At 54.0% G+C, this 24,815-nt stretch overlaps 6 protein-coding genes across 6 annotated transcripts; 3 read left to right on the top strand and 3 right to left on the bottom strand.

Moving 5' to 3' along the window:
• Positions 1-547: 547 nt before the first annotated feature.
• On the bottom strand, positions 548-8,241 carry BBK36DRAFT_1135453 (PROCN-domain-containing protein). Its single transcript, XM_024892654.1, has 2 exons — positions 884-8,241; positions 548-752 (listed from the first exon to the last, which is right to left on the bottom strand). Exon 1 carries the CDS (start codon positions 8,004-8,006, stop codon positions 885-887), a length of 7,122 nt encoding a protein of 2,373 aa, XP_024749877.1. The 5' UTR covers positions 8,007-8,241; the 3' UTR covers positions 548-752; position 884.
• A 741-nt stretch (positions 8,242-8,982) lies between these two features.
• BBK36DRAFT_1118640 (hypothetical protein) lies at positions 8,983-9,360 on the top strand (the record flags this gene model as incomplete). The annotated part of the gene is made up of 3 exons (XM_024890496.1): positions 8,983-9,019; positions 9,088-9,203; positions 9,307-9,360. Coding segments are annotated over 3 exons (207 nt in total), but the record flags the coding sequence as incomplete, so codon positions are not given.
• Positions 9,361-9,757: 397 nt separating this feature from the next.
• BBK36DRAFT_162930 (hypothetical protein) lies at positions 9,758-10,549 on the bottom strand (the record flags this gene model as incomplete). The annotated part of the gene is made up of 2 exons (XM_024897731.1): positions 9,758-10,387; positions 10,467-10,549. 2 exons carry the CDS (start codon positions 10,547-10,549, stop codon positions 9,766-9,768), a joined length of 705 nt encoding a protein of 234 aa, XP_024749875.1. The 3' UTR covers positions 9,758-9,765.
• Positions 10,550-10,928: 379 nt separating this feature from the next.
• BBK36DRAFT_1201598 (hypothetical protein) lies at positions 10,929-12,177 on the top strand (the record flags this gene model as incomplete). The annotated part of the gene is made up of 2 exons (XM_024897177.1): positions 10,929-11,700; positions 11,854-12,177. Exons 1-2 carry the CDS (start codon positions 10,969-10,971, stop codon positions 12,175-12,177), a joined length of 1,056 nt encoding a protein of 351 aa, XP_024749874.1. The 5' UTR covers positions 10,929-10,968.
• A 743-nt stretch (positions 12,178-12,920) lies between these two features.
• Positions 12,921-14,593, bottom strand: BBK36DRAFT_162924 (PCI-domain-containing protein; the record flags this gene model as incomplete). The annotated part of the gene is made up of 4 exons (XM_024897730.1): positions 12,921-13,181; positions 13,301-14,065; positions 14,142-14,422; positions 14,527-14,593. The coding sequence occupies 4 exons, from the start codon at positions 14,591-14,593 to the stop codon at positions 12,921-12,923; spliced, it is 1,374 nt and encodes a 457-aa protein (XP_024749873.1).
• A 5,239-nt stretch (positions 14,594-19,832) lies between these two features.
• Positions 19,833-23,425, top strand: BBK36DRAFT_1135452 (N-terminal binuclear Zn cluster-containing/DNA binding domain-containing protein). The gene is made up of 5 exons (XM_024892653.1): positions 19,833-20,282; positions 20,492-21,239; positions 21,303-21,932; positions 22,008-22,392; positions 22,458-23,425. The coding sequence occupies exons 1-5, from the start codon at positions 20,030-20,032 to the stop codon at positions 23,358-23,360; spliced, it is 2,919 nt and encodes a 972-aa protein (XP_024749872.1). The 5' UTR covers positions 19,833-20,029; the 3' UTR covers positions 23,361-23,425.
• The last annotated feature ends 1,390 nt before the right edge of the window (positions 23,426-24,815 follow it).

The raw sequence follows: 24,815 nt of genomic DNA, 5'->3' as shown, positions 1-24,815 counted from the left end.
GCCTCATCGGACTGGGAACGAAGCTGCAGGGGGGGCACGCGGGTCTCCTGGACAACAAGAGCAACAAGAGCAAGTGACGCAGGCGGCAGCAGAATGACGGGAGGAGAAACCAGTCTGGCGCCCTTTTGTCGTCATTGTATTCATAGTATCGATGCAAAAAGATCGATGTATGATTATAAAAAGGCGAAAAAAAGAGAAGAAAAAAAAATCAGAATACTCACGATGGCAGAGGATCTGAGAAATAACAAACTTGGAAAGCGGATGGGCTTTGTATCTTATCGCGCAATGTAGAAGAAAATGGGATAAAAGATTCTCACGAACAAACAAAGAGAAGCATGCTCATTTTGTTTCAAACAGTTCCTCATGATCACAAAGATGCCTTGGCCATGCATCAATCAATAGGTGTAGAGTGTGATTATCTGTGCAGTTCATCTCGATCACAATCCGTCACACATCACGTATGTAGTATGAGCACCTACAAAAGAGCTCTTACACCAGCAATACCACAAGTCACCACACGGAGCAGAAGTCAACAGGTTGGGTCAATAAATCACTTGCCAATCTGCTATTAAGATCCGCCCTTTTCCATAGTCCTACACATCAAATACAACGAGAATGACCCTTCAAGAATAAAGTCGTCCCTTTTTTTGGCTTTCACATCTCGATATCCGCCGCACCCCCATGTTCTTTTGAAATAAGAGACCAAAGATTCCCGTAGCTCACTCTTCTCTTCCAAGTGCCAACGCCTGCCATAACTCGCAACATCCTCCCCTTTTCAACTGAATAATGCAAAGGAATGAAAAGTAAGAGACAAACTCGTCCACCACGACAAACACAACCCCAGGGGTATTTTCCATCTTGCCCATCTCGCAGTTGTTAACTCATTAGGCAAAGTTGTCAGGCCGATCAACCCAGATATCCTCCAGCTCGGCAAAGCTATGGAAGTGGACCGGTCGGTGCTGGTCGCTATAGAAGGGCAGCGGCGTGTCCAGCTTGACGTGGATAGACTTCTTCTCCATCCCTGCAAACGCACTGCCCATGAAGCTATAGTTCCATTTGCCGTCATCCGGCACGAGGAAGAAGCCTCTGAATCTGGGACTCAGCAGGAGCTTGCGCTTCTCTCCCATGGTAGTCGTGAAACCCTGGGGCTGGTCGCTCTGCAGGTCCTTGTTCTCAACACCCCACTTGTAGCCTTGAGGAGTCAGTCCCCAAGCAGACAGGGAGACGCTGCCAGGCGTGAACGACACCGACACCGTCACCGTGTTCGTCTTGTCCCACTCTTCATGTGCATCCAGAAGCTTGGCGTGCTCCGTCACATCTGCCGCAGACATGTACGGAAGCTCGCTGCCCGCCTGTGTGTGGATGACACCCAGGGGCTCCATGCCATCCAGGAACTCGCTCTGGGGCAGTTTCTGCGGAAGCTGCACATTGCGCAAGCCACCAATTTGGGGTATCATAACGATACACTTGATTTCCTTGACCTGATCATTGTCAGGGGCCGAGGCGCCGTAGAGATAGCCCGCCACCTGGACTCGCAGATCTGCAATCGTGATGAACTTTTTCAAGATGTTGTTGGGCATCACGTAAGTGACATCGTCCAGATCACTGTCCACCGATGACACATAGATGTTCTTGGCTCGCGTTCGCAGGTTCGAGGTTGCAATGGCTCGTGTTCGCCACTCCGTCTTGGAAGCAAACGTCTGCTGTTCGAACTGAGACGTTGTCGTGACGATGATGTCCTCACCGTGGACGTTTTGCGTCTTCGTCGTGACAGCCGTCAACTGCTTCTGCTCTTCCTGCTGCTTCTCAATCTCGGCAGCTTGCTGCCTCTGCATTGATGGCGCAGAAATCTCCATGCCCAGAATGATATCTCGAACTTCCGTGCTCGTCAGACTGGACACGTTGACGTTGTTCTTCTTGCCGTAGTCGTTCAAGATGAGGTCGCGGAGTTGCGTCTCGACCTTGATCCACTCCTCGTCACTCAGCGATGGCCAAATGTGATGGTCCAGCGTGATGACAGTCTTGTCAGGCCGGAGGATGAGCTTGGTCTTGTCGGGGTTGACGTGGAGCGCGCGCAGGATGAGAATGAGACGGGAAAAGGCCGTGTACGAAGAGATACTCTTAAGCCACTCGTCGTACAGGTTGAAGAGCACCATCTGAGGCTCCGTCGCTCGCAGAATCATGTCACCCAGCTTCTCCACCTTCATGGCAGCCTGGAAAGGAAGCTGCAGCTCGGACGCGCGAATGGAGATGTTGGGGAAATCAACCAACTGGACCTCGAGGGGATCCAAGAGACCCTTCCTGGTAACAATCAGTTGCTTGGGCTGTTCCTCAACAGGGAGTGACCGGATCAGCGCAGCCACTTCTTCTGCCGTCTTCCATTTGGCGAGCTGTCCGAGACGTTTCTGACCCGCCCAAACGCTGGTGTGGATGATCTTCAGGAAGAGCTGGCCAGTGCGCGGGTTGAAGATGAAGATGGCGCCGTTGATGGGTTTGGTGGTCAGGTTTCCTTCAAACGTCTTGTGAATGGTCACTCGGTACACATTGGTGTCGTCGATGAACAACTGCGTCTGGTTGCTGAAGAGCTCCGAGTAGTTCTGCGAGTTCAGGAATTCCTGGTTGCTCTCAGAGGCATACAGCTGCAGGCCCTTGCGGATGCGCTCTCGCAGGACGTACAGAGCCGGGTTTGCCTTCATGATCTTGGCCATGGCCTGCTGGATGAGGACCTTCAGTCCCGGGAAGTACATTCCGTAGGCCGAATACAGGTTGTACGCCAAATCGATACCAATCATGATACCAGTAGCAGAAGGATAGATACTGGAGCTATCGGTCGTGTAATCAAGGTACTTGGCACGAGTATAGCGCTCAATATCGTGAGAGTCGTAGTCACCGTAACGCAGCTGCACATCCACCCAGAACTTGTTGGTCGTGGTAGGCTCAATGACATCTTTCGTGTCATACAACAGCGAGGGGCGGGTGACGTTCCATTTGTGGCTGGCAAAGAGAAGAATATCGGCGCAGGAGCTGTTCATCTTGTAAGATTTACGGGGATGAATAGTCTCCTTCTGCACAGTCTCGATGCCGAGGGATTCCAGTTCTTGGTCAAATACTTGGCAGAGATCCATGACCACTGACTCATGGATCTTTTGCCACAAGTGAGCACGGAAGATCTGGATGAGGGAAATCTTCAACGTGGGAATCTTGCCGTGCAGGAAGATGCCGGTAAGATCCAGCTGGACCTGGAAACCGACGTAGACGTTGGCTCTGTTGATTGTGGGGGACCACCAGAGAGTGAAGCGACGGTTCGGAATCTGGTTCAGACCGGACCGCTGGGCGTTGGTGAGCTTCTTGAACTTCATGGACTCTTCGAAACCGGAGGCCTTTTCCCAGAAGAGACCCTCCCATGAAGGGAAACCGGTGGCCTTGAAGAGCGTGTGCTCAAGAATGGTTTCAACACCACCCAGAGCCTGAATAACGTCGGTTCGGTAGGCATTCAGATTCCACAGCTTGCCATCGTGTCGCTGGCTCGTCCACCAGAACGGATTGCTCTTCATGAGCTGGTAAATCTTGAACTCGGCTCGGGCGCGGAACCCCTTGTCGAAGCTGAGTGTGCTTCGGTCCTTTTGGAAGAGAGTGTTGATTCTCGGCAATCCGCGGTCCCAGCTGTCCTCCAAATCTTCCAAGGTCAGACGTCGGTTTTGCTGGTTCGCCTCCAGGCGCTTCTGAGAGTACTCGGTCCAGACACGTTGGGAATCAATGAACTCCGCCTCCCACGGGATGATGTATCGGAAGATGTTGGGGATCAGCGTCTCCTCGGCATGTGTCATACCAGCTCTGTAATGGGTGACGCCCGTGTCGGTCTGCTTGGACCAACGCTTGTCACTGGCCGGGATGAGAATGTGAGAACCAGAAATCATACCCAGCCCACCGAGCTCCTTGGGGGTGTAGAAGACGGCGGGGGGGAAACGCGAAGGCATCTTCGAGTTCAAGCCGATCTTGACTCGCGTCTGAATCTTGGTTTCACACTTGACAATGGTGTCGAGGAGCTCAATCGTGGAAACAGCAGCCTCGCGATAGTACGTGAACAGGGCGATCAGAGCGGTGTTCCACTTGTTCGCAATCTTGGTAAAGGTCGTTGAGCCAGACGACATGAGAATCTGTCGGATCCGGTTGTTGAACTTTTGGATGTCTTCTTCGGTGACTTGCAGGAAGGCATGCGCCGTTCTCTCTTTGGTTGTGTTATCCACCAGGGACCAGACGCTGTCCTTGACGGGGAACTCGTCGTTCTGGTTTCGGATCTTTGGCAGAATGCGGACCTCGAATCCACACATTGAGAAGAGCAGGTTGGGGTTATCCCGACTGTAGACACTGACAAAGCTGTCATCCCACTCAATCGTAGTGACAGATCGCGGCAGACGGTTCTTGAAGTCCCAGAAGACAGCTCGTCCAAGGTTCACATCGTGTCGCATCAGGCGCATACGAGAGTCTCGCGGCCAGCACTTCTTGCTCTTATATCCAATGACGTTTTCGAAGTTGGGATCGGGTTGCTCGGTAAGGAATCTTTGGATGAGATCTCGCGATTCTTCTGCTGTGAATCGGAGGAAGATCCAAATCTTATCGATGTATCGGCTGTAAAGTCTGATTGGGTGTCTGGTCTCCGTTTCCCGATCGCGGAACTGCAGGAAGTCGTTGGGACTCTGCGGCGGTCCAGCAATTTCGCTGGCTCGTTGAGGGCCGAGGAGCAGCAAGTCGAGGACAAGGCCATAGTACTGGAACACGAACGCAGAGAACTGAAGGCCACGAATCATGCCGTAGCTGTTGACGTGGTTCATATCCTTGTAGGTGAGTTGAACATTGTTCTTTGCCGTGATGTAATCAGCAAGGTTATGGTCCATGATCAGCCTGAGCAGAGAGTTGAGGAGCGTCAACTCCATCTTTTCGTAGACCTTTGACAGCTCAGTCTCAATCATGACATTGCACTCGCCATTCTCAGTTTCCCAAACCTGGCTCAGATTGTTGATACCCTGAGCCCACTTGTAAACCAAGAGAGGGGGCACCTCGGAGTCGGAAGGTTTGATCCAAGCGGGGAACAGATGTCTCTGGTCAGCCTGGTACCACAGATATTGATCGAGATAGGCATCGCTAATCTTTTCAATGGGTTCAATATCGTAGACGGGGTTGATGGTGCTATAGTTGTCGTTCATGTCGATGTTGACTTCCTTGAACGCTCGCTGGGTGAGGAGGAATCGTTTGATGCGCTCCAGAGTCGTGCCAGGGCTATCGTAGGCCTGCTCGATCAGGGCCAGCTCCTCACGCTGGCTCTGGTTGAGGCGGCCCTTGACTGAGTAGGCCTCTCTCAATCGCTCCAGTGCCAGGATCAGGATCTTGGTGTCGTGCTTGTAAGAAACACTGGGGAAAGGAATGGGAGAGAACTTGCGAGACTCCAGCCAGTGAACAGTCGTGGTGTAGATGGCAACAGCCTCTTCCGATGAGACGTAGGGACCATCCTTCATGTGGTTATGCTGACGCTCTTGCTCTGCCTTAAGCCAGAGTCGGGTCAGACGGCCAACGTTCTTCTTGGCAACGGTCTTGTCAACGGTAGCACCACGGCGGATACGCTCGCGGTTGTAATGAGCAACGGAAACCCACCAATCAGCCTTGGATTTCACGTAGCGAAGAATGATGTTCTCGATGGGGGCGGGCAGGCCAGGCACCTTCCAAGGAATGTTACTTTTCCAGCAGCGCCAAGCCTCGGAAAGATGCTGAAGCACAGTGTTGACCTTGTTTTGCTTGATGCCCTCGGGCATCATGTCCAAGAGGTCGGCCATGACAGAGGCACGAAGCTCGAGGTCAAAGTGAGACTCGACACGCTGCTTCGTCACTGTTTTGGCGACACCTTTGCTGTGCCTACCCTCGAATTGACGAGAGAGCAGGTTTCCAAGCCATCTCTCGAGGAGAGGGATGATGCCACGCATGAAAAAGAGCCATACCCTCCAAGCAGGCGCCCAGAAACCACATCCAGGACCTTTGCCGACAGGACCAGAATTGAATCTGTAGTAGATGAGATGCTTCAGATCCTTGCAGGTTCGAATCTGGTGCATGAGCTTGTACTTGTAACGGTACATGCCTGTGAGCTGCCCAACGTGGTTGAAGGCATAGAGGATGCCGTCCGCCAGCTGGAAGGCGTCAATGTTGCCCAGTCGGTATTGAACTTGCGCATCGACAATCAGCTTTGTCAATCTCAAGATCTCACGCATCAAATGGAAAGCGTTTCCGAACCGAGACTTCTTTCGCTCCTTGGTGGTCAGGGTCTTGACGGGCTTCAGATTGAAGTTATAGTCGAGGTGGAGGTATGTAAGATTCTTTCGATGAATCAAAAGGTTGAGCATGTTGAAGCCTTGGCGACAAACCTGCAAACCAGCCTCCACCCAGTCAATGGTGGTCTGCTGGAAGAACTTGGTCTGCTTCAGGGATCGGAGTAGATTCTGGTTGTTCTGGGCCTTGGGCTTCTTCTTGTGTAGCTCATTAAGGACAAAGTTCTTGAGCAGCTTCTGGTAGGAAACGCGGACCTTTACGGGCGGTCGGTTCGAAGGAGGGTGCTCGAGATACCACTGCTTAATGAGGGGCACATCCTGAGCGCGAACCATCTTGCCGGATCGTCGGTTGAATGGGAACGGCGCCCACCAGAGCTCGATAGCAGCAGACGTCTCGTCATTGTCGAGATCTTCGTCAGCGAGGAACGGCTCTACGCCATCGGGAAGCTCGAAAGCATCGTCCTCCGGCTCCTCGTTGCTGCCTGGACCGAACAATTCGTCTTCGAGAGACACATCCACATTCTTGGGCGCCACGTTGCGTGAGGAAATGGGGTTGATCCGGCGGTCGAAGTGGAAGGTGGGCAGATCCGGGTCATCGACACGATTGTAGACGACCTGGGGGTGAGAGTACCAGGCAAGGTGGACACTTCGGGGTAGAGAGTTGTACAAGTACGGGAAGGCCACCCGGAACTCGGTTCGGATAGGATTCCTGAAGATGATCCGATCAATGGCGTTGAATTCGCCAAAGTCCTCATCGTTGGGGTTGATGTCTTTGTACAAGGGCTCGAATCGCGGACCACCTGGCAAGGCAACATTCAGCGCCTTGGCTGTGAGAAGACTCTTCAGATCGAAGAGGTAAAAGTAGTTCTTGTCCACAACGTCTGAAATCAAAGGCCGACTGAGACGGAACAAGGCAGCCATCTGAGGCAATGTGAGATTCCACGCCTTGTAGCTGGGTCCGTTGACGTGGGGTGTATCGAGTAACGGCCGGTGGTCATAGAACCACTCGTAGACTGCCTCATCCTCGTCTTCGTTGAGCTCCATCTGGATGGGCTCGAGCGGCTCCACGTCCTCGATGTTTTCAGACCATGACAAGGGCGGCTCTTCGTCGTCGAATGGCGGGAATCGCATACGCTTGAACAGCCTTCGGTCGGCCTTTTCCTTTCGCATAAACGTCCACATCATGGCCCACTGTGCAAAGAAGACCGGCTCGATGACCCTCGGGATTTCGTTCACCAGGGTAAGACAGCCGTTGACATGGTACAGAACCTTGACTTCTCGCGCAGACTCCCAGGGCATGGGCATGTTCTCCAAAAGCTTGAGAACGGCATGGGGCATAAACTTGAGAGCGCCAAGATAGCTTCGCTTGTCGTTGGTGTACTTCTTCTGCGAAACATCGCCGATGTCCTTGACGATCTTGCGCAGATGCTCGGGGGGCATGTCGGCCTTTTGCGTCTGGACGAAGCCGGCCTTTCGCTTCTCGCCGAACCTGTTCCGCTGGTTTCGCAGCCATTCCTTCTTCTTCTGGGCAAATCTGGCGATATGGGCATCGGCGGGCGGTCGGTAGCCGGGCGGCGGCGGGGCTGGAGGAGCAGGAGTCGACGGAGGGGGTGGGAGCGATGACGAAGGGGGAGGCGGCGGAGGAGGAGGAGGCCCCCAGCCTGGCGGCGGAGGCGGCGGGAGTTGCGACATGGCGACGCCTTCACTCGTTCAGAGGCAATGCGTGAGGTTGCCTGCCTGAAGGCCTGGAGCCGTGGCGCGTGTCAAAGACGCGCTGGCAGCTGTGGAATTGCAGACACAGAATCGCGGCCACGGTAGAGTCTGGTGTGTGGCCCCTCTATTCTGACAATGCGGATGCCGGCCTCGCTGGAAACAGACGACGACCAGGGCGGAAACGATGCAGAAGGTCGGATTGGTGATGAGGTTCGCCTTCGAAACAATTTCTTGATCAAGATCCCGAGCGGCACTAGTTGAGTCTCGAGGCTAGTTTGTCACGTGACTCTGGCCGATGAGAACGGCCGTGCTTCAATGATGAGCTTGTGGTCTCTTTATTCTGACGAGGCCGCTCTTTCAAAAGAAATCTTGCGGTATAGATAGATCAAAGGTGAATATAGTTGACTTGGGCTGGGAACCTCACATGATATCTGGTAAAATGTGCCTTTTGGGTCTTCTCTAGGTCCCTGTCAAGATGTCCAGTAGCATGATAGTACTTGGATTCTATGGCGTAACTCATCCCACCAACAGGTACCTACATCAGAGCACATGTCCTTTACGTTGACGGACACTGCAGAGCACAACAATAGGCTATAGACATTCTTCAAGAGGAAGGCTACCTATAATATTACTCTGCAAAATTCCCCTTGAACTCTTCGAACATCGTCACTCGTGATGGTTTTCTTCTCGGAACTTTTGTTCCAGGGTACATCGATCACACAGAAGTCGAGCCTTCCAGGAGCTAATCAAACCCGCTTCGAAACTACTTACATAATCACTTCAAGGTTCAACGATCTTCTCCCGCTGCCGGCAACACCAGAGCCAATTCGTCGCGACAGCTCGACTCTACAAGGCCCAAGCAGACGCCGTCACGACTCAATCAAAATGGCGCATCTCAGTACGCTGCATCCCTATCACCCATTACTGCCTTGGCCATGCTGACCGTAGTTCCACAGACGTCAAGCCGGACCCGGCTCTTCTGAAGCTGGAGGGTGCGTAACTTATCAATCCGCAGCAACATGCACCGAGATCCTCCCCCACCATCTAACTCGAAGCACAGCGATGCAAAAGAGCCGCCACCGTCACTTCCGATTCACGCCTAGAACCGCCAGAATTAGCTTCATGTACATTGCCGTTGTCCCCGCCATCTTCGGCTGGGTCGCATACAAGACGGACGTGAGTTGGAACCCGAACATTGCGGAGAGGAGGAGGGGAGGAAGGAAGGAAGGGGAAACGGGTTGAGAGAATACTGGAATCTTTGAATGCTGACTTGGGATAGGGCCTTTGGGACTTTCGAGCGAAGCGAAAGGGCGACACCATCTACGAGAAATAAACCATCAGGTGCTGGGTGGTGGAGAGGTTCTGTATAATTCAAGAGGTTCGACACGGGATAGAGAGCCTAGTGTTGGGCGAATACTAGGGCAGGTATTCGACATATATACCAAAAACCAAGGAAAGAGAAGTAAAAATTGAAACCAAAGTCCAAGCTTTGTACCACTGCCTGTTCAACATCCTTTTGCAGTCCTGGCTAGGTGCTGGCCATCCCAGCCGGCGAAACACGTCGTCTCTCGTCTTTCAAGCTGAGATCACAGTGCCGGTGATCAAGCTTTGCAAGACTGGTTGAACGAGCCCGCATTCCGCCTCCGCCTCGCGCTGAATCATCTGGGTATATCGCATCATCAACAAAATCTCAACCATGCCTGTCCTTTCCCCTCCAGCCAAGCCCCTGTCTGGTACTCTACCAGCGTCTGCCGCGTGATGACCCCGGTGGCCCATCCGGCAGCTCCTCTCCTCTCCTCCACTCACCTGACGGAATCCTACCCTCTCTCCAGCCCGTTGCCCTACCCTGGCGGCCGGAGCCGCGGCCAAAGTTGCTGTCCCGACCATGGAAGCCACCCCTGAAGCCACTGCCACGACCGTCCCTCCCGCTAGGTAATGATGCTCTCCTGGCGGCCGATGGTGGCGCTACAGAGCCGTCTGACAAGGGAGGAAGCACCGCACATGAGATGTAATCACCAACCACAAATCTCCAGTCGGCCAGTGTCTTATCTTTAGCGCCATCATCCTTCATCAAGGTGTCGGGGCCGGCATCCTCGTCGTCTGCCGAAGGATAGCCCTCGCCAATGACGATGCTTCCCAGATCTTTGACGGCGAACTTGGGCTGGGCAGTATGAGTGACACTTGTGGCGCGCAGATCCGGGCAAACGAGCTGGAAGGAGAGCCTCGTGCCCACTGCGGGAGTAGGTATTGCGCTGGGTTTCGCTGCCGCCAGTTCAAGCGCGAGCTCATGGAGGGTGCAGGTGGACCATGTGTAGATGGAAACATGTGGCGGTAGAGACGGTGAAGCAAATTCGTCTGGTCTGGAAAGTTATGGATGCTGATTAATTGTGCTCTCTCAATTCTACATCTGGCGATGCCGTGGGTTAGAGGCGCGCGTACCTGTGAAAGCTGCCGGTTCTATGAAAGAGACGAACTAAGAAAGGAGATACACCATGACCATCCCCTCCACGTGCGGTTGACATCGTGGAACAATCAGGTCAGGCAAATTGAAGGTCGTCTGGCCTTTGAGAAACTCGCAATTTCAATTTTCTGGCGCTTTGATTCGATACTCGACTTTCTATGTTTGCTGAAGGTGAAAGGCCGTCACTGAAGCTGTAGCGAAACAATAGCTGAGGTATCGTCGGATTATCCGGATATCATCCGTAATCGATAGCGCAACCTCAGCCTCGGTGAGCTCACCGGACCATCTCTTGCCAACCTCGATTCTCTCGACGTCCCCTTATACTTTGCACCAACGGACCAATTACTAGACGCCTTCCACTCGAGTCTTACATCTCTCCAGGATTCAAGCTCTCGGAGCGGGAACATCGAATTTCTGGACGACCGAAACCATCTCCAGCTCCCCAAGGCGCTTACAGAGCGCAACTACCCGACCTCGACCATGGATTTCGCGGCTCTCATGAACAAGGAGCTGTCCAAGTCGAAGAAACCATCTAGCAGCAGCCGCAGCAGCGATGACAAAAAGTACATGAAGCGCTCCGAGATCGAAGCGGAGCGCAGAGCCGCGTACCTGGCCGAGCAGAAAGCCCTCGAGGCCGAACGCGCTCGCAAGGCCGAAGCGAAGCGCAAGCGCGAGGAAGAAACCGCCGCGGAAAACGCGCGGCGGGAAGAGAAGCGCCGCAAGCTCGCGGAAGAGCTGCGCAAGAGGCGGGAGGAGAAGGAGTGGGAGGAGGAGCAGGCCAGGAGGAGGAGGCTCGGGCTGCCGGAGCTCGTCAAGGGCGAGGAGAACGGCAGCGGGAAGGAGGGCTCGCCCGCCGTGGACGACATTCCTGATGACGAGCTGATACAGAAGCTGAGGGAGCTGGGCCAGCCGGCGAAACTATTCGGGGAATCACACGCGGGGCGGCTGAGGCGGTACAAGAAGCTCACCACGGTGGTGACACAGGGGCCGATACCCACGACGCTGCAGCTGGTGGACGAGAAGGACATGAAGGTCGATGGCACGGTTCCCAAGGACAAGGAAGGCCGCCAGTGGCTGTTCAGGCAGCTGGCGAGCTACTTCACCATGGTGCTGACCGCCTACGAAAAGGCAATGGAGGAGGAGAAGCGCGACACGAGCGCCAGCAAAATGGCCTACAGCGCCATGGTGCAAACGCGCGAAAACATGAAGCCGGTAAGTCTTATTGATCTCCCCCGTTCAAAGCCGAGACCATCTCCAAAAGCCCTCTTTTCACGATACAAAAACCCCCACGTCCTTCACACGTTCATTGCACAAACAGAGAGAGAGAGAAGGGACTGCTCCTAACCCGCCTGCCAACAACCACAGCTCTTCCGCAAGTTCGAATCGGGTGACCTCGACGACTCCCTCCTCCAACCCATTGTCGAGATCGTAAAGGCCCTCCAGGAGCGCCGCTACGTCGACGCAAACGACGGCTACCTCCGCCTCAGCATCGGCAAGGCCGCATGGCCCATCGGCGTCACCATGGTGGGTATCCACGAGCGTAGCGCCCGCGAGAAGCTGCACGACGGTGAAAAGGGCCACGTCATGGGCGACGAGGCCACGCGCAAGTACCTGCAGAGCATCAAGCGCTGCCTGACCTTTGCGCAGGTGCGCTGGCCGCCGGAGGACCTGAGGCAGCTGATGGGGTGAGCCTTGGCTGTGTGCCTGTGTCTCCTCGTGGTCAAACATATTGGGGGAAGAAAAACGGTAAGAGGAAGAAGGGAAAAGGGCGACCTCTGCGTTTACAGCATAGAGCTGCTGGAATGCCGATACAACCTGCATGATGTGATATGATACCCGGTCTCAATGGGACAAGAATTAAGACAAGAAATTGCATACGAGAACCCCCTGATTGAATGGGAAAAGTCACCAGATTATATTCACTTTGCTGCACGTCGTGTTCTCGTCATGATTTGATAAGACTTGGGACAAGGTGAAAGCCAATGACAAGGATAAGAGTAGTTGGAAAGACAATGGAGGAGATGTGTAGAACAGACAAAGCTTTACCTAGGTATATGCAGCTGGGGCCTTTGGAGCTGAGGGGGAAAAAAGAACACACACACAAAATCCCTGTATCTCCTTGCGCCTCCCTCTCTAATGCACATCAGATGCAAAAGTTCAAGTCCAGCATTTTCCATCATTGTCTTGAATCTCCTCCGTCCTTGCCTGCTTCATGATTCCAGAAGAGCCCTTCTCATGCCGGTCGTCTGCGGCTGGATGGTCAAAGTCGCAGCTTCAGTTGTAAGCTCACTGAAAGGGAGGTATGATTTCGTTCCTAATCGTCGTAGCGCACTCCCAGAGTCGTGTAGGAGCCCTGTGTTTTCTTTGAATTGAAGTAGAGCTCTGTGGCACCAATTCCAAAGCAATCCGCGGAACCTTCTACCCAACGCTCCTCAAGAGACCTCAATATCAACCTCGGTAGCTTGGTCAGTCGCAAGAGGGATATTACCCCCGTCTTCGTACCAAGCTTCCTCTAGTTCAGGGCCTCCAACGCCGCCAGATGGCTGCTTCCTGGAACTGCTGACTTCGAGCCCTGCAACAACAATGTTCATACGCCGCAGTCGCTCTTTGGCCTCCTGCTCGTATTTGCGCGCCACGGCCAGTGCATTGGTCTGCACAACCAGCCGTGGATCGGGAGAAACGGCTACCAGAAGCTATATGCAGTGTAAGCAAAGGCAGCTATCAGAGAATGAAGAGAGCAGCAGGCAGTGCAACCCGAGAGGCGGATTGTGATTAGTGGTAAGTAGAAGCAGAGGGAGGGAGGGGGGAATACCTTGTTTTTCGCATCTATGCGAGCTCTCAGTGAGCCGTCACGGATCATCCTGATCAGCTCTGGCTCAACGGACCGATTGGGGCCGCCGAATGCAGCATCGAGGCTATCTAATGTGACACATGAGAAGGGTATAAAGTACTGGACAATGCATTTCTCGCGGATCATGGAGTAGATGGTGGGTATGTGGGGCTGCAGGTATATGTCCAGAAGGTAGTCGGCTCGCGACGACTCCAGAATGGACAAGCAGTTGGAGTAGCGGCCGTTGACAAACAAGCTGATGGCCTTGCGGATGTGTGGCTCGTGTTCGAGAAATGTCCTGAAGGATTGATTGTCCAGCACGCGATTCTGCAAGGCCACTCTGTCCATGGTTGCCAGAGCCAAAAGGCCGCCGTAGACGGCAACGTCGTTGGGACTGGCGACTGTGTTGTACTCTGTCGGCGATACGTTGGGATTGGTGTGGAGGAGCGTCACGGCGGCATCGTAGTAGTTGCCCAGCCCTAGCAGGGCGACTCCGGATGCCACCTTGGTGTAGGCCTGCTGCTGCGCTTGCTCTTCGTCTCCGCTCTGAATGTTTGATATCTTGCCAACGTTGCTCAAGACAGTGGCCCAGTCACGGCGCTGGAAGGCGATGCTGGCCAAATGCATGCCGCAGTCGAAGATGTGCTTGGTTGTGCTGACGTCGTGGCGCATCTTGTTGTATGCATCGGCAGCCTCGGAGAGCTTGCCAATTCTCTCAAAATGCTTGCCCAGATCCTCATTGCCCATCTAGACACAGAGAATGCGAGTTAGAATCGCAAACGGACCCCGTCAGTAGGAGAAGATGGAGGGGAGTATAGCCCACCCGAATGCTCTCCTTGATGAGATTGTTTCTGTAACCCTTGAGTTCCGTCTCGAGGCGAGCAGTTTCGGTTCTGTTGGCCAGTTCGGTCTTCTCTATCCATTCCTCGTCTCTCTTGGCCTCGGGCTCATCTGGCGCAACGGAACGGAGCAGCTGCCAGGCATCCTTGTAGCGGGTGACGTCTGCGCCACTCTTTGCTTCGTTGACGGCGGCTTTGAGAGCCTCGACGCGCAATGGCACGCAGCATTTTCCGATGAGAAGCAGGCGTTCGTAACGTGTTCGACCTAAGACGGCGAGGTCGAGAAGATAGGATTAGTCTTTGACGGAGATATGTCACCGAATCATCGAGAGCAGGGATGTATAGAAAGCAGACTCGAGACGACCTTACCGGCATAGTTCTGAATGTAGAGATCGATATCTAGCTTAGGCAGATCTGGAAAAGCATACAGACTCATGGTCAGCTGGTTTGGAACGAAGCAGGCATTTCTTGCGATGAGGAAGTAGTGGCAGGGTTGTCATTACCGGTGACGATGACATCTGGAGATTTTGCGTATGCCTGAGCATCCGAGCCCGGCTGCGTTGAGGCGGAGGCAGCCATGGGAGAAGCGATACGGAGAGGCGCTGTTTGATGGGAAGATGGCGGTTTGTTGATTCGGCGAGGCTGCGGGTTTGAAGGCTCTCCTGCACGTGCCTCAGCCTTCTTCCTTGTGTGCAGCCTGAGGAGGAGCTGTCAATGTTCCGGCAGGCGATCTTGACTGACGCACTTGCTCAATTTTGGCGGGGTTGGAGCTCCCTGGGCAAGCGCCTGCGGGGGACGTAAGAATACTAGGGAAGTACAAGTCCGCGCTCGCCAACAAAGTGCATGCTGAAGGTACAGCACATGTACGCCCTTGTGCTGCTATTTGCGGAACAACATTGAGCTCCTCCAATCTAGACGACTCGAGGTAAGAGGACATTTGCTACTACAGAAACAATCAGATCAGTTCACAACATACGAGTGTAAGTTACCAGGTAAGTACCTGTTTGAGGAAACCGAATTCATCGTCAAGGACGTACGTTGTGGTAATACCTCGCGTCTTTCTTCTCACAGGGGCCTTGTAATAGCGACAAGTTGCTAATGTACAATGGATTCTATGCTCACCAGAAACGTACCTATCAAGATGGGAAAACAGTGCAAAGACACGATGCGCTATGCGAGGCTAGATACTCTCGTGCCTACGAAACACAAAGTCCTTCCTATGCCTACCTTACCTTGGAAGTTGCAGACTACCCAAGTAGGTCTGCACTGGCCCCCTTTGCCCTTTGGCGCGGCAGATCGACTAGCTTGCCGTCTTCCGATATCCTTCACTGCCATGCAACTCGCTTGTGGCTTAGACCTCAGCCGGTCACTGTGTGAGGGGGGTCTTGAGACCCGGCCCTCTCAGCTCAACTGGGGGTTGACTTGGAAACTGGTACTGCTACTTCATTTGTCCGACGCAGGGGGCGAGATCGTGAGTTTGGCATCCAGCGATGCCGTGATGCGGAGAGAAGCAGGCGGCAGTCCCGAGTCAGAGTCGCAACGGCTCATGCAGGCATACCTAGGTCGACTTGTACTACCACTGGCACAGAGGACTGATCCTAAATAGGTACTATCCGTAGACCGGTCCTGCTTGCTGCATTCTTGACGTGGGAAACAACGCCGACGACCGGCTCATGACCGCGCAAGCAGGCTGACCGAGAATCGCAGATCCGTCGTCCACGGCAATTGGCTTGTCCCTGGCTGCTTGCCATTTCGGAGCTCGTTGCCGGCGCGGAGAAGTCTCGGGGTTGCAGTAAGAAGCTTGACCGAAAAGCTTACGAGTGCTCCGCCTGGGCTCCGTACTTTTGGATGTAAGAACTTGCTCGACTTCGAAAAGGAGCCATACAGTATCAGAAGAACTGGCGGGTGCGGCTGGATTCGGATCGCCATGGCATTTGCTGTTCCCCGTTGTTCTGTATCAAGATACTAACACGGGGAGGTTGGGAGGGTTGCAGAGATCAACATCTGGCGCCCGCCAGCTCAGAGACCCAAACAGCTTCGGCGAATAGGACTCAAAGCAGGTGGTGGCACGAGGCTTCTGGAACGACCCAAGCTAATCAATCAATGACGACTTTTAGTTGTTGCATAACAGGCTATAATAGTAAGCAAGCAGCACTCAATCCCATCGATACGGAGTAAGCGAAAGAGTATCATCCCATTCGTCACGTAGGTACGGTACTCGATGGTGAATCCGCATCTCAGTCGTCTCCTCCGGACCACGGTCTTCCAGTTGTTCCAGCCTTGTGGGTTTGTCCCGACCTCGTCGGCAATCTCGTTTCTACGGCACAAAGCTTGGCATAGGCAAGGTGATGTAATGCCGCCACGGCTCAAGATTGCTGGCAACGAGAACTCGCTGCAAGAGCACCGAAGAAGCCGAGGGAGCTGCGAGTAGAGGACGTAGGACGAGGTGACAACGTAAAGATGAAGAAGAACGGTGCAAGGATATTATTTTCGCTGCTGCCCGGATATTTGATCGCATCCGCCTTAGTCCGTCGCACAAGGAAATGGCACGACCCATTCATTAGGTCCGCTGTGCTGGTCGAGAGCCGAACAGATAGACGCTGTGGCCACGACGGGCAAACACCGAGTCTTCAACCATCCGGGACAGGCAAGACAGCCTGAGGTTATCAAATCCCGGGGACCCAACGCGTACAGTGCCAGCAGTGAAGCTCCCGCCATGTCAGAGACACGCGTACTCCGTACCGTACGCCATCTAGAGTGCTCGAGGTTAAATCAAGGTTATCTCGCACTCGCCCCCGCCAATCTCTGCCGGGCTCAACCTTTAAATTCTCACCCTTCTCCGTTTGCCGTGGTCGGCGGGCGTCGCAGACGAGATGAACAAACAAGAAGGCTCCATGGGCATGTCACCCCAAACTTCCGGAGGGCGGAAATGCAGCAGGAAAAAAGTTCTGTACAGTTGACGCGGTCCCCACAGACTCACCGAGTCTCGGCACCGAAGGCATGGAATGGATGGCACACCTCCCGGTGCAAAGTGCGAATAGCGTGTTGCTCACCCGCAGTGCCGTGGGCGGAGGGTACTCCGTAACAGCGAAGCAGCCTTCAGTTGCGGGGAATGGCGAGTGCTGGTACCAGCGGAAATCGTACTCCGTATGCCCGCAATAGCCGCAAGGTCGTATCATTTTCCGTTTCCCGTCCCCGGCAATTTGCCCAAAGCTGCAGAACGGCCATCGTGGGCGGGAATAAGGCGGATATTGGTGCGGATTCCACGACGATTGCGCGGATGGGATCCGTTGCTGCTGCTTCTTGCTGGTAATCTCTTGACTGTACATAGCAGTCTATGGAGGAGAGCCAAAGTGACTCAAGTATGAGGAGCAAATGATGTAGGTAGATTTGAGCAGTAAAGGTATAGTTTGCAAAGTCCAGGATCCAACCATAGGACAGATCGATTATGGAACGTATGGTAGAGCTCAATATTCAATGTACAATGGGCGACGCTGGCACGATAAACACATACGCCGCATACCAGCGAGACTTGCCCAAGACGACCAAGGTGCATAGTAGGTAGTATTAACGCCGACCACGGCCATACTGCGGCTGCGTGTCTCTGACACATTGACTGGGTGGCTCGGCCGCTCCGATCGATACTGGATAGTCGAGAATGTACGAAATATCTCACCAGGCCCTCCCTATGTTGTGAAGTCGAGCGCAGCCCGATCGATGACAACCGCCTGAAAGATGCAGCTGTACCTTGGATAGTTAGCTTGCAAAGACGGACCATTTCCCTCTGTGTGCCTTTTTGGCACCCCAAGTCGAGGAGGCCTAGGAGAGGCTATGACACTCGCAACACGTATGCAGATGCTAGCTGCAGAGTGATGTTCCATTCTTCGTCCAATCTGGATCCAAGATGCTGCCGCTACTGGCCCACGGAGTACTGCTACCTATCTCATCCCATGTCGAGCTAGCAATCCACCCGCACTGTTGCAGTCGACGGCATTCTAGATGCTGTTTCTTCCCCTTTGACAGCACCACCACTGCCATCCACTACCGAAACCTATTGTCTCGCCTTGCCAGCCAAGCTTTTCAGCCAAGACTTCCAGCTTCATTGAGTACTATTACTAGGAGCTTTTCGATTTCAATTGCCGTGTGGCAGTTGAGGCGCTGGAAGCTCCCAGGGATGCCATGTGGCAGTGGAGAGACTGGATGTGCCAAGGACTATAGTATTATATTATCCCACCTGCCGCCCAACCATGTTTATAAGCAGACAACAAGATAGTAGTCTGACACCACAACACACACACTATCATCATCATCAATTCACATTCGGAGTTTTGTACCATCTGCTCAGAGACAAGTGTTGCTTAAAATACCTACAAGCAATAGAGCCGGTCCTGGGCTCTTGGTTCTGCCCATTCGCTACTACTCGCCCTGCAGAACTGTAGACACTAATCCCGGCTTGCTCCCAGATGACGCGGGAGTAATTCTGGCGCCGCCTTTACGGCTGCTAGTCCTCGTTCAAGTGGATCAGCTCGTGTGCAATTGCGTTCCAAATTTTAGCCCCCCGACGCCATGAAGATGTGGGCTTGTTTTGGTGGATAGGCTTCCTCTTTCTTTGCACCTCTGCTCTACATGTACGGAGTAATAAACGCACGATCAACAAGTCATGATAGGTATCCAGAGTGTATGGAAACAAGGCCCAACATCTTCCCTCTCTCCTTAGAAGCTTGCTAATTTTGCTGATGGGGGTAAAGGACAATGAGCAATGTGTGTTTTCGTTCGTACCGGCTGCCCTCAACCAAGGTGCCGTGTCATATCCGATCGTTGATTGATGCTCGACTGCATACACGCACACACACGCAAGACACTTGCGTCTCCCTCGTATTCGAGTTTGCTTGAAGGGCCCGAATTTCCTCAGCGAATACTATTCTTCGCTCTACAAAACACTCCTCCTGCTCTCACCAAAGCAGACACCAGCCCTTGTGTTCTTGCCTTTGTGCACTGCACCGTGCGAAAGGCCAAAGGCGCACCCCCCAAGCGGCTGGACGGGCTGCGTAATGCTAGCCACAGGCCCGCTCCACCGCCGGCTGACTGATGCAGACCCAGTTCAGGTGGTGTCTTCAGCGGCGGCGGCCAGCCACTACGGCACAGTGCGAGGGGTGCTTCGTCCTCCCCCGGCCAGCCACAGCGCCCTCTCGCTTCAACCTCAGGCTGTTCAATGATGCTGCATGTTAGTACCTTAGTACTTGCGCCGGCAGTACTGGTACCGCCCTCTGCACACAGTGCCAATCCACCACCAGCAGTACGAAGTACCTGTTCAGCTTGTAAATGTCGGCCCCAGCCAGCCCAGTCCAACCACAGGTTTCTGGCTCAAGTTGCAGCGCCTGAACGGCCTCTCCCTTCTTTTTCTATCTCTTCCCTCGTCCTCGCGCCGTAATCTCGACGTCGCTCCCGCCAACCCTCGCCAGCCCGCTCCGGACCAGGGAGAGACTGCGCTGCCCGTCTGATGGCCTAGGTTGGCAGACACCGGGGCAATTGGCACGTACGCTGCCACCGACTTTGCATCCCCGGGGTCCTGTCCTTGTCTCTCCAAAAGCCTCTCTCTGCCTCCCACACGATACGACGCATCGAGCCAGAGCCAGAGCGGGAGCGAGAGCGAGAGCCTCCAGAAGCCCCGCCCGGAGCACGACGAGTATGTGAAAAGAAAGACGAGCCGCTGGGCCGGAAAACCTCGACCTCGTTGCGCTGTATCTCTGTGCTGTCCTAACCTGTCAAAACGCTTTGCCGCAGTCCATACGAGCCCGCCCTACGAAAAAGTCCCAGCTCTGCGACTCAGCCCTGCGATTCGGCCCCTCCCCCTGCCAAACCGCCAGCGAAAATGTCCGACGACGAGGCCGTCACCGTCGGATCGCAGCCCGCCGGCGACTGGTCCATCCACGATGCTGCGTCGCCGGCCGAGAGCGTCAAGTCGGACGCCGAAACCGACGACAAGGCGGGCGACGCCGAATCGGCGCCGTCGCAACCCATCCAGAAACGACGGCGAGTCACCCGCGCCTGCGACGAGTGCCGCCGCAAGAAGATCAAGTGTGACGGCAAGCAGCCCTGCACGCACTGCTCCGTGTACAGCTATGGTGCGTATCAAAATGGCGAAACTCTTGGCCAACTTGTTCCCATTCCCGTACCCGTACCACCGTCGTTGCTCGTTTTCGAGTTGATCCTCCGTCTCTTTGTCCTCCCTCTCACCTCCTCTTGCCTCTTGCCATCCCACCTCACATCCCACCACTAACCCGAGACACGTCTTGCTGACCCGGTTCTTCTCTCCTTTCCTTCGTATGAACAGAATGCACATATGATAAGCCGTCAAACAGGAGGAGGAACCCCGCCCCGCAGTACATCGAGGCACTAGAAAGCCGCCTCCAGCGCGCCGAGTCGCTGCTGCGGAAGTTCGTCCCCGATATTGACCTGGCCGACCCCAGCCTTGACCCTGCCATCCAGCAAGAGTTTCACAATCGAGAACGAGCGCGTGCTGAGGCTGCCAAGCTGCGAGCCAGCCATGCTCCCGAGCCCGACCCCAACGACACCCAGCTCACGTCCATGATCGACTCCATCGGCCAACTGGATCTCGACGACAAAGGCGGCTGGGACTTTTACGGCATCTCGTCCGGCGCCGTTTTCCTACGGCGTATGAAGGAAAACTTCCGTGGCTTGTTAGGCCCCGTCGGCAAGGGACCCTTTCTTCCCCGTCCGGCTGATCGAACGGCGGGTCTCTTAAACCTCGACACGACGCCCTCCATCGGCAACTCACCATTCTCTGCTTCCAACTACCCCGAGCTGCCTCCCAAGGACGTTGCTCGGAAGCTCTGCTACTATTCCCTGAGTTGTGCCACGTGCCTTGTCCGCATCGTTCACGTCCCCTCCTTTTACGAAAAATTCGATTACATCTACGAGCGGCAACACGAGCTCATGAGCCAGGATGACAGCCAGTTTCTCGCCCTCTTCTACGCCGTCTTGGCATTGGGCTGCATGTACAGCAATCTAGACGACTCCGGCTCCGGCGGCTTGACTTACCGTAATGCCATTGATGAAGGGTAAGTCGCTCTGATCACATCCGAGCCCATTCCTATCCCTTGTCGACTGACCCATCTTTGCAGAGTCAAGTACTACAAGATTTCAAGATCTCTAATGCGTGATGTGACCGAATGCCGGAGCCTTGTCTCCATCCAGACGCTCGTCTTCATCATTCTTTTCCTGCAGTCCACTGCCAATCTCAACACCTGCTATTCGTTTGTAGGAATTGCTCTCCGGTCAGCCCTGCGAATAGGCCTTCACCGCCACTTGCAGCACGAGCGGATAGGAAACATTGAGCAGCAAGTCCGGCGTCGGGTCTTCTACGTGATACGGCAAATGGACATTTACGTATCAGCCATGCTTGGCTTTCCCCTGCTGCTAAACAGCGAAGATATTGACCAGCAGTACCCTCTCGAGGTCGACGACGAGTTCATACGACCTGAAGGCATTATTCAGCCGGCCCCTGGAACGGCTTCGTTCTTCCAGGCTTTCAACGCCCACACTCGGCTGATGGAGATTTTGGGCAAAATCACAAAGTACATTTACCCGACAAAAGGCGTTGGGCAAACAGTTTTGAGGGGGAACAAGCCTTCGTCGACATATCTCATCAGCTACAGCAAGATCAAGGAGATTGAAACAGACCTGCACAACTGGTTTGAAAGACTTCCCGAGGCATGGCGCCCGAGCCCTGACGGCCCAATTGAAGTGGTCCGGTAAGTTGCTTAGTTGGCATATATCTCTCTCCCCTGATGCCACTTCGAGCAAATGGGCTAATTTGAATGGGACAGAGTGCGACATTTGCTGCGTTTCGCGTACGCACACGTGCAACTTGTCTTATACCGGCCCTTTCTGCACTATGTCTCTCCTCGCCTCAGCCAGAATAGCAGGATTGATGAGCTTTCTTACGCCTGCGCGGCGGCGGCCATCAGCGTGTCCCGCAACATTGTCCACATTGGCCTTGAGATCCGGAAGCAGCGCGTCCTCAGCGGGCCGTACTGGTTCATGCTCTACACCGAGTTCTTCTCCGTGCTCTCGCTGGTGTTTTATGCCATTGAGAACCCGGAGAAGCCTGGGTCAGCAGAGGTGCTTGCTGATGCGCGCGCTGGTAGACAGATGATTGCCGATCTGGCGGAGAAGAGCCTTTCTGCTGAGAGGGTCACCAATACTCTCAAGGTAGGGACTTGCCGATCTTCACTAACCCTCGTTTCATTCTCTAATTGACGTGAAATTCTTTGTAGGTTTTATTTGATCAACTGCCAGAGCAATTTGATCAACCTCAGGCTCGGCCTTCGGCTACGACAAAGAAGCGGACGGCACCTGGAGTCAAGGTGCCAAGCAACAACCCTCACATCCCCGTAGGCATGTCCCTTCGTCGACCAGATGAGTCGATGCGCAGGAGCGGCGGCATGTCGTTATACGGAAGCTCGCTATCAAGGGGCTCCATGGGCTCCATGGACAGTAGCCTGGCGCAATCACTAGACCCCAACTTCCCCGAGCCTTCCTTCACCAGCAGCTTGAATGACATGATGCCGATGGACTTGTCATCACGGGCTACGCCCGACTCGACGAGCACGGCCGAGAGCGCGCACCGACACCCGTACCAGCAACATCCCCTCGGCGGGCACCTCGCACTCAACAACCCGGTGCACAAGCTCGACGCGTTGATGTTCCCCTCGGATGATCCGTTCGCGTACCCCAACCAGCCGATGATGGAACTGGGATTCTCGGGCAAGACCGACGTCCCTGCCGTGTCGATGCCCCAGCCAGCCCAGGAATCGGGATTCTTCTTCCCCGCGTCGCTGGATGACCTGGGAGATCAATTCATGGGGCAACCTCCGCCGTATATGATGCCTCAGCAGCAGCAGCAGCAGCCGCCGCCGCCGCCGCACAACCCAATGGCGATGGGCATGGCGGCGAACCTGTACGACCCCAACGCCATGATGGGGATACACCAGCAATCGCAGCCGCAGCAGCCGCAGCCGGCGCCGCAACGACGACCGGGCGGGCTTTCTCTTCGACGCGCAATACGAGGCGAGAGGCACCAGGAGCGGCAGATAGAGCAGATGTTTACTGATCACGGCATGCAGCCTGACTGGGGGAGTTTCTTTGGTTCTGGCAGGGGCGGATTTCAGGGAATGTGAACGACTTGCCACATGATACCCATTTTCCTTTTCCTTTTCTTCCTGGTGTCTTTTGCCGATATGAGAGACGGGAAAGCCTTGCGGTTCCATGGGAGGGGAAGGGCGTTATCTTGTCTTTTCTGTTTGACTTTGCCTCTTGCCTGTTTCTTCCAGGCCTTGTTGGATCACGTATTTCTTGGACAGCGCGGACGAAGGAGAAGGCTATACGGCGCGATTGCATGTCACAAGTGTCCTCGGAGTGGCGCTCATATCTCGAGCATTCTGGATTGGTGTGTAGATGCTTGGGCCGTTTCTATTCGTCATCCGCTTGCATTCCCTTTCCTTTTTCACTTATCCCTTTTCTCCATTCATCGAGGGCAGCGGGCAAACAGACAAGAGAACAAAGCATGTTTCTATCACAATGGGTGCGAAGTAGATAGAGGGACTTTTAGTCGATTTATGTACATGATGATATGTCTGAAGTTCTGAAGCTCCAAAAACCATATCATGTATCTCTCCTATGTGATTACGTATGCTCTTAACGCAGAAAGGCAGTTATGGATCGGTGAGCGGCTGATGCAACGACCGACAATTTTCTCTGTCGGTTTAGATCTCCTCGCGGCGAATTCGGCCGGTTCGGCACCGAAGACAGTGCGGCATACTGGCAGCGAGGAGGTGTTGAGCTTTTTTTTTTTCCTCTTGGGACTTTTGGTCGGTGAACGATTTGGGGGATATTCCCCTACCTAGGTAGGACCTTTCATCCAGATTTGGATTTCCCGCTTTTTTTTCTTTAGGCTTCGGCAGCTAAGGAAAGGGTTTGCTCTCGGACGCTGTTTGAATAATGATTGGACTTCGTATGATACCGGGCTCATCTTTGCTTTTGTGTACATTCATTGGAAATGCATTTAGTTGAAGGTAAGGGATCTTGAGAGAACTTGCTGTCGTGGGGATTGATGACTGTTGTATTTGATTGTGAACATTGGTGGTGTGGCCAAAAGTACCTAGGCATGAGTCGATAGGTAAGGTATCTTGAGATTGAAGGCTCCGTGGATGTATACTCCAAATTACAGCGATACATACCTACCTACCTTAGTAGTAGTAAACCATCAGGAGCCGACGGGGTGGCACGATACAGGCGCATGTGGAATGTATTTGCTACAAGCAATAGAGCATGGCAACCATAGGTACCTTAGGTATGTAGGCTTGGGCAGCTCACATACAACACCCATCTCCTTTTTTCACGAGGATTCATGTCAACTGAGATCAAGGGGAGAATAGCGCTATGCCAGAAAGAGCCATGACGGGTATCAAGCTCCTTAGTTTCCTGGGGTAGAGATTAGATAAGGTGCCTATACTAGACGGCATGGCAGCGATCTACGTTGGTTGGTGGCGGTAGACTAGGGGGATTCAGGCACTGTCGCAAGGCACGACTCGCTGCAACATCCCTCCCGTGACGGCGCTGCCCTTTCATCATTT

This window comes from Trichoderma citrinoviride (assembly GCF_003025115.1).
Source record: "Trichoderma citrinoviride strain TUCIM 6016 unplaced genomic scaffold BBK36scaffold_7, whole genome shotgun sequence".
Classification (NCBI taxonomy): domain Eukaryota; kingdom Fungi; phylum Ascomycota; class Sordariomycetes; order Hypocreales; family Hypocreaceae; genus Trichoderma; species Trichoderma citrinoviride.
This window is presented reverse-complemented; position numbering and strand designations above follow the sequence as displayed.